Source organism: Grammomys surdaster, unplaced genomic scaffold (genome assembly GCF_004785775.1).
Source record: "Grammomys surdaster isolate TR1022 unplaced genomic scaffold, NIH_TR_1.0 126131, whole genome shotgun sequence".
In the NCBI taxonomy this organism is placed as follows: domain Eukaryota; kingdom Metazoa; phylum Chordata; class Mammalia; order Rodentia; family Muridae; genus Grammomys; species Grammomys surdaster.
The window spans coordinates 4,423,056-4,431,232 of NW_021620939.1; the positions used below are offsets into that span (position 1 = coordinate 4,423,056).

The 8,177-nt window shown below is 50.2% G+C and overlaps 1 protein-coding gene across 3 annotated transcripts; it reads right to left on the minus strand.

The window, feature by feature from the left end:
- Positions 1-290: 290 nt before the first annotated feature.
- Glyctk (glycerate kinase) lies at positions 291-4,989 on the minus strand. Of its 3 annotated transcripts, none has more exons than XM_028756730.1 (5): positions 4,896-4,989; positions 4,351-4,763; positions 4,033-4,184; positions 3,287-3,462; positions 291-2,986 (listed from the first exon to the last, which is right to left on the minus strand). In XM_028756730.1, the coding sequence occupies exons 2-5, from the start codon at positions 4,722-4,724 to the stop codon at positions 2,120-2,122; spliced, it is 1,569 nt and encodes a 522-aa protein (XP_028612563.1). In that variant the 5' UTR covers positions 4,725-4,763; positions 4,896-4,989; the 3' UTR covers positions 291-2,119. The 3 variants fall into 3 exon arrangements, with proteins under 3 accessions (XP_028612563.1, XP_028612564.1, XP_028612565.1); XM_028756731.1 differs by having other exon boundaries at positions 4,906-4,986; XM_028756732.1 differs by having other exon boundaries at positions 4,855-4,945.
- Between the last annotated feature and the right edge of the window lie 3,188 nt (positions 4,990-8,177).

Sequence of the window (8,177 nt, forward strand, 5' to 3'; positions counted from 1 at the left end):
TGAGCCACCATGTGGTTGCTGGGAATTGAACTCGGGACCTCTGGAAGAGCAGTCAGTGCTCTTAACTGCTAAGCCATCTCTCCAGCCTATGCCCAGCCCTTTTTAAAGCTTTTTGAAATGGGATCTCTCCTAATTGCCTAGGCTGGCTTTGAATTCACTCTGTAGCTCAGGCTAGCCATGAACTCTCAGTCCTCCAGCCTCTCACATACCTGGGATTATAAGCCTGTGCACCAGGCCTGGCTACATAATTGATATTGATGGAGAAAAAAAAAGTCCTATTGATCTATAACTGTGATGAATTTGCATATTTTATTATCTAGACTGACCAATATATAGATGAGCAAATACAGCAGGTTAAGCCCACAAACTGTCTGTTCTAATGGGGCCCAATTCAGACCCTGGCCCCCAGACTCTGAAAGCATAGGTACAGGAAAGGGACCAAGGCAGACAAGGGGAGCCTCCAGCAAGACTCTACTATATGCAAAGCCCTCAGCAGGCAATGTGGCAGCAGTCCCCACGAGCAACCCTACTCTGAAAAGCACCCATGGATACACTACAGATGCATTCTGACACCAGTGTCCACTGTTCACATGTTCACCACAAAGAGACACCGAGGGTGTGGCTGAAAAGTTCTCTCAAAGCTCTTGCCTGAAACTCAATTTCCAATGGGAATACATTCCCAAAGTTAAAGACACAGGGACAGAGCCACTCCTGGAGGATACTAGAACACCAGTGTAAAGACAAGATTCCCAGAGACTCTAACCCTCTACACAAGAACAGAAGGAAAGAAAACGGTACAAACCACTCCACTTCCCAAAACCTATCTGGTCCTCAGAGCCAGCTTACCTTGCTTGCCTCCTTTTCAGCCCGAGGAACACACAGGAGCCAGGCTTGCAAGCCCTAGCTAGACTGTCCAATGGACAAGGGAAGGAAGGCCCTTCCTAGGACACATCAGCTCTGACCTAGAGCCCCTCGCACCCTCACGATGGAAGAAGGGCCACAGGGGCTGCCCCAGGCCTCACTGTTCTCTATGGCTTTTTATTCCTATGTGATTCTATTGCTCGCTCATATAGGGATTGGAGCCGTGGCGCACGGTGAGGATAGCCAACAGGGGGCGCTGATGTGAAACCGAGAGGGCTCAAGGCGAACCAGGCCAGTGGCTGCAGGCCAAGCCAAGTAACTCCCCTGTGCCAGCTATGATAGGATGGAGTGAGGGACTGCTGAGCTCCTTCACTGCTCTGACTTACCATTCTAGTGCTTGAGACACACACTGAAATGCTGGCACCAGGGCCCCAACTGGGTACCCAGAGGAGCAGCAATGGAACATGTTTAGCCTGGGAAAAGGGGACATGGGAGAACAAGTTCAATGCCCCACAGCCTGAAGAAAGCCCTTGATAACCAGAGGGTAAGGGGGAAAGCTAAGAGTGGTCCAAATACAGAAGGAAGAACCTTGGTGGCAAGTAGATACTTTCCATCCAGTCAGGCTATAGCAGGAGAGGAAAAACCATGACCAGGTTGCCACAGGCAGTCATGGTTAAGTAAGCAACTATAAGCCTGTCCTGTTCACCCACACGGAGGCCACTAGGAACCAGACTCAACTGTCACAGATTCCCATCAGCAGACCCTGAGTGTGCACTGAGTGCGCACCCAGCCAAAGAGGGCGTTAGAAACTAGGCGAGGTACTGGCATCATTGCTGGGACCACATCATGTGCCCCTGCCCAGCAGCCCCACAAAGATCTGTGCTACAGAAAGAGGCACTGAGGGAAGATAAGCCGAGACCCCCCCCCACAACATGCTTTTTATTTTCAGTCTCCCAAGCATTGCTCCATGGAAGAAACAGGCTGAGGACCTGGGCAGAAAGGCTTCCAGGGAGAAAATGAGAACTGTGAACTGGCCAAGAAGCTCCTTCTGGGCCTCAGAGTTATCTGCCGACATGACAGAAACTAGGGGTGGAAAGTAGCCCCCATCTTCTAATCTAGTTGGGAGAACAAACATGGAGTAGATCTGAGGGAGGCGAGTGGAGCAGCAGAGGAGGGAGTCCTAAGGCACAATGGGGCCTGGGAATCAGTCTTTGATCTTCCTAAGATCACTCTGCCATTGAAACTGTGAGCTATGCCATCACTGAGGATGAAAAATCAGGAGGTGGACATCCATAACATTGGTCCCTGTCAACCCTGTGTGCAGCAAATGTGTTCCACCGCGGAAGTGGCAAAAGAACGTGTACGAGTCATTGTTGGAGAGGAAGGTGGCTATGTCCAGGCTTTCCACGGAAGCCTGGCTGACAAGATCAGACATGACCCAGGCCCCGGCCACCTCTGTAGGCCCGTCCTGCCCATCAGTGCCTCCGCTCAAAAATAGCACATCAATAGGCCCCAGTGGCTGCCTTCCCAACTCTACTCCCACACGCAGGGCCAGTTCTTGGTTCCGACCGCCCTTGCCAGATCCCTGCAGCTGCACCGTGGGCTCACCACCAGCCAGGAGGCAGACTGGACCTTTAGCCTTTGCCACAGCTTCCAGAGCCTCCTCCAGCTGCAGGTCCGGGAGCTGGAGCTCAGCTGCCAGCTGATGGAGTTTTGCCTCCTTCTCCGAGGGACGCTCAGCCAAGGATGAAGTGAGGTGGGCTGCAGCCACCTGGGCTAGCAGTCCATAGAACTGAGCCACGCTTTTTACATCACCCTGCACGGCTGCGCTCAACACCATGGCATGGTAGCCCAGTACCTCAGCTTGCCTCTGAGCCTCAGCCAGTGCCAGAGAATTAGAGCCGATGATCACATTGAGAACATGACCACAGGTATGTGGTCCATGGGGGTCAGAGTCAGCTCGAGAGAGCACAGTCTTCACAGAGCGTGGCAGAACAGCACGAAGACCATAGTGATTAAGAATATGCAGGCAATCTTGCACACTGTGGGCACTGGCCACAGTAGGGCCACTGGCAATCACCTCCAAAGGGTCCCCGATCACATCTGATAAGATGAGGCTTACCACCTAGACAAAGGCCACAAAATAAGGTTCAGTCTCCCTCCTCCATGTTCCAGGGCCCTTAAGGACAAACTGGCCCTGGGTATACAGCACCTGGTATGCTTCCTTGCCCACATCTACCCACTTCTTGCCACTTTCAGGTGGGGTGGCAGAACACCTAACCAATTTGCCTCCCCCTTAACCTCTTTAGGTTTCCTCCCAGGACTTTCTGGGCTAGGCCCCTGCCAACTCAAATGCTGGCCTAAGCTCTCATCTCCCTGTCACATGTCGGGAACCCATAGCTGACTGAAGAAGTGATTAGGGTACCTGAGCAGGATAGGCGGCCTGAGCCAGCCCTCCACCCTTCAGCTGGGACAGGGCCTTGCGGATAGTGTTCAGCTCCTGGATTGTGGCTCCTCGGGCTGCCAGCAGCTTGGTGAGCATCTGTTTCTCCTCCAGTGTGACAGGTGGGATAGGAGCAGGCAGCAGGGCTGAGCCCCCACCTGCAGAGTCAGTGAGAGTGTCAGGGAAAGGAGACTGCCCGACCCAGAGAACCAGGCAGGCCACAGGGGAAGTGGTCTAAGAAGGTGGGTTTACAGTGCCCCCTTGTGGACACAGGTGAAGCTGTCCCCTACTAAGGGTACACCAGATCCCAGAAGGAGCTTACTAGCAAAGAGCTTGCCTAGTCTGTGTGAAGCCCTGAACTCGATCCCCGATACCACAAAAATATTAAAAAATTTTAAACTAACAAAGAGCAAGAAAAAAAACAGCAGATAAGCAAGGAGAGAGTTCCGTGGAGGCTGGAAACCCAGCTTCCTGAGTGACACTGCTGCAGACAGCAATGTTTTCCAAAGGTTCTGATGTATGTCAGTGGTAGGTACCCGGCTGTGCCTTCACCATTACAGAATATTCAGGAGGGTGAACTTACAGCTGAAGATAGATGACTGGCCTGACACCACCCACAAGGTGCCCTCCAGGTCCCTCACTGTCTCCTGTGGTCCCAACTTCACCCTGTGAACATCTGTTCTTGGGGCATCCCCGTCAGCTGTTCCCAGCTGATCTGGAAGCCACACCTGAGATGAGCACAAGCATCAGGTCGTCAGCAGTGAGCCCCTCTGCCAGCTGCTGGATGGCCAGTGCAGCCCGTAGCGCATCCCGATCCGGTAAGTTGTTCTCGGCACCCTCAAACACCTGGATGTGGCTGTGTGGCTTCAGCAGCATCTCTCTGAGGATGGAACAAGCAAGGGAGAAGAGATGGGGTGGGCTCTTCTCCTCCCACCGGACTTCTCAGCTGTACCAGGCCAGACCCAGAAGATAAGGAGGTCAAAGAGGAAGGGAAGTTTTCTTCAAAAGGACAGTAGAGGGCATCCCCTGACCCCATAGATTCTTACTGCTTTCCAGCATGCTCCATAGCAGCTCGGATCCCCTTGGGTACGCTGATAACACCCTGCACAAGATGCTGGCCCAGTAGCTCCTCAGCTGCAGCTGCCATGCCCAGTACAGCCTTGCCAAAGCCCACTAGGTAGAGGTTTTCCCGTAGCTGAAAGGTCCGGTCCCGCACCTTCAGCTGTCTGCCACTAGGATCCAAGGACAGTGTCCTCTGCAGCATGGGACCTGGCTGCACAGCGCCCACCGCACTGTCAAACAGCTGCTGTGCCTGTTCTCCCAAGGCCATACCACTGGTCATCCGGGCCACTGGGGGCCCCCAGAGGAATGGATGTGACAGGGCTCGGAGACGGGGCAAGACCTGGAGGGCCGCAGCCATGCCCCGCTTCTCTCAGCACAGACTTGTGTCCATAGCTACCTAGAGAGGAAGGAGAAGGAGTGAGACCATGGACAGAACCCCACCATCATGGCCACCCCTCTGAGGGCTCAGGACTGACAGACTCCATAACCTGAAATGAAACCTGAAGAATTCATGAAGCCTGCAGCAAACCTGATCTTACACCAGTCCTGAAAGCCCTGATGCCCAGCCACGTCCTCTTCTTCTGTAGGCTACACACCAGTCTTATGGACACTCTGCCCCAAGTCCAAAGTTCCTGTTAAATGGACCTTCCTCCTAGGTCACCTCCTTTGCCTGGGAGTTAATCATTCACAAAGGAAGCCGTTCCTACTAGCGAGCTCCTGTACCATTCTTTTTCCACATCCCATACTTCCAAAGCCCTCACACCACAGCAGTGCCCCTTTCTGGCATTTATGCCTTCCCACTTTACCTCTTCTACTGCCAAAAAAAAAAAAAAAAAAAAGCTATTGGTTGTCTAGCCAACTGACCCAAGTCCACTGACCTCTAGCCTGCTCTATTTTGTTAGCTCACAGGACTAGTCTAGCAATGCTGGGTCGGTGTGGAAAGGCTGCAGACTTATCAGTGCACACAACCTAAGGAAGCTCACTACTCAGGCTAGTTCAGCAAGTGGTCCAGGCACAAATCAAGAGTAACTACAAAATCTGACTCAAGATGAGATCTTCGGCAAGTCCCCACGTTATACACAAAAGGACATGTGCTATGGGGCTCAACCTACAGGACGAGAAAAGACACCCTTGTACCCACACAGCTGGTCATGAGCAGCCTTGCCAGAACACCGCTTTCTGGCTCCATTAGAGCAAAACAAGTCCTGAGTTACACCACTCACAGCAAAAACAGCCCAGTGCTAGGGCAGGCAAAGGCCAGGTTCCAGTAACGATGCCCAGTCATTTTCCCCACTGGGCTGAGTGAAAAACAGAAAGGTCTTGGGGTAAAGGTCAGGAAGCTACAGGGTAAATATAGGGACAATAAAGGACTCATTTGTAAAAAGTTATCTAAAACTGGGGACAGAAAGGTACTGATGAGTGAACCTGGGGTTGTCCATGTGACAAGAATGTACTCTACCACTGAGCTATCCAAGCCCTTAAAAAAGTCAAAAGACAACTGTACCCATAACCATGGATGGAAGAGGGAGGAGTCTGGGGGTTGGGATTCTAGTTTTTTTAAAGTGTGTAGTATATCTCTTCTCAAACTGAGCTCTTTTGCAAGATAAGAGGTGAGGTGCAATGAAGCCTAACTCTCAGGGAACTTGAAAGTGTAGTTCTGTGGGAAAGACCGTCCCTAGCATGCATGAAGTCATCCAATTCTCCATAGTGTTGGAAGATTCTCCACAGTGCTGGAAGACTGATGCTCTTATTTTCCTGACACCTCAGGCTTTCTGATTCTCTGTATAATGTGACAGAGAAAACTCCAGGTAAGTTTATCCCGCTCCTAAATAACTTAGCACCTTCTAGACCTGAGCTATTTAGCCTTGTAGTCCCAGCCACCTTTCCCAAAAAATACCGTTTGTGAAAAGGAATACACAGGGCACTGCCGTGGGACGCGTGCAAACATGTTCAGTTTTCACGTATGGGATTCCCCCAGGCTTGGTACTAAACACATCTTAGCATCTAAAACATAACACTCAGCCCTAGGTGAACTTGGTATCTATTTCACAGAGGGGCAAAAGCCTAGAAGGTCCTATTAGAATTCAGGGGGGAAAAAGTGTTCAAGGCCAAAATTGCCAGATAAAATACAGGGCATTTGGTGAAATTTGAATTTCGGATAAGTAATTTTTTTATTATAACTATGACCACTATATTTTGGATTATTTATAACTAAAAATTACGTTGTGGTAGGTCTCAATTCAATTGGACGACTTGCATTTTCAGTTGCCAAATTCCCAACTCTATTTAAGATACTACACCTTCTCAGCTACAGTGCACCAGGGTTAAGTGAGGAAATGCAAAGACGAGCCTCGACTCTTCCCGGAACCAAGTGGAACTAACATCACGTCCGGAATTGGCCAACCGCCAGGTGACCGGAAGTGACGTAACCGAGGGTGTGCCTGTAATATTCCCGAAGGAAATGTTGCGGCGCAGTGCAAGATGTCGCAAATTTAAGGGGCTGCTGTCGCCTGGATCTGTCTCTATCCGGGCCAGGAACGACTTCCAAGGACCATGTATGTGCTTGAGACACAAACTTACCTTCCCGCAGCTTCTAGGGCTGGAGACCGGAAGTGCTCTCTGTGGGTGGGGATTAATCCGGAAGTGGCTGGTCTTAGGTCTCCCTAGAGACCGAGAGCGTGGTTTAGAACTTTCATGCCTCACTGACCACCAGAAAACCTGAAAAGAGGCGAATGGAGGCCTCTGGTTTCTGTGTTCCTGCAGTGGATTCTCAGTGATTTGTAACGAGCCTTCCCTCTTCATCCTGTTAGATCTAGTCAATCGTTAAATACACGCTGAATTCCTGTTAGGTGCCAGACACAGGGCTGAACCATTGTAGAGAGCTACAACACACCTCTCTAGAGAGAGATTTAAAGTCATCCATGACAATTCATTGATGTTTATCACTTTTCTCCATTAGCCACCACATACAGCTAACTCAGCAAAAGATTTCTATTTGGTGAGCTTTTAACACATAAGAGTAGCCGGGCGGTGGTGGTGCACGCCTTTAATCCCAGCACTTGGGAGGCAGACGCAGGTGGATTTCTGAGTTCGAGCCCAGCCTGGTCTACAGAGTGAGTTCCAGGACAGCCAAGGCTACACAGAGAAACCCTGTCTCAAAAAACCAAAAACAAAACAAAAAAACAAAAAACCGCATAAGAGTAAACTGCCTGTAAACAAAATGACCTTCTTCCTCCCTGTCCTTGTCCTCACCTTATGTCCTCCCTGTCCTTGTCCTCACCTTATGCCCACTATGACCCAGTCGTGCCTTCCCACATTCAAAAATCAACTATTGGCTGGACTACAAAAACACAAGAATGCATTTTTTTTTAAACTGATGGAAAGGATTCTTTCAAACATGTTTCCTTTAAAAGTTTTTGTTTTGTTTTTTACCACGACTCCCACCACACACACAGACACACTTTGTAGCCTAGGCTGGCTTCAAGTGTACGTACGATCCTACTGCCTCAGCCTCCAAAGTACTAAAGTTGTGGGTGTGTACTACTGTGTAATCGAGAAGCTTAATCACGACCCCACTACACCCCACCCCACACCCTGTCTAAAGTTGTTTATATGATGCTTCCTCCGCTCAGCATCACCTCTTTTCCTTTTGTGAAATCCTTCCATCTTGCAACTGAAGACATTGCTGTTGGCAGTCCAGTGGGATCCTGTTTCAAAATCCTTTTTTTGAAAAAAAGAAGGGAGGGGGGAATTCGGGTTTCTGTTTATATGGAGGGCAATAGAAATACAAATAAGAATTAGATCAACTCAG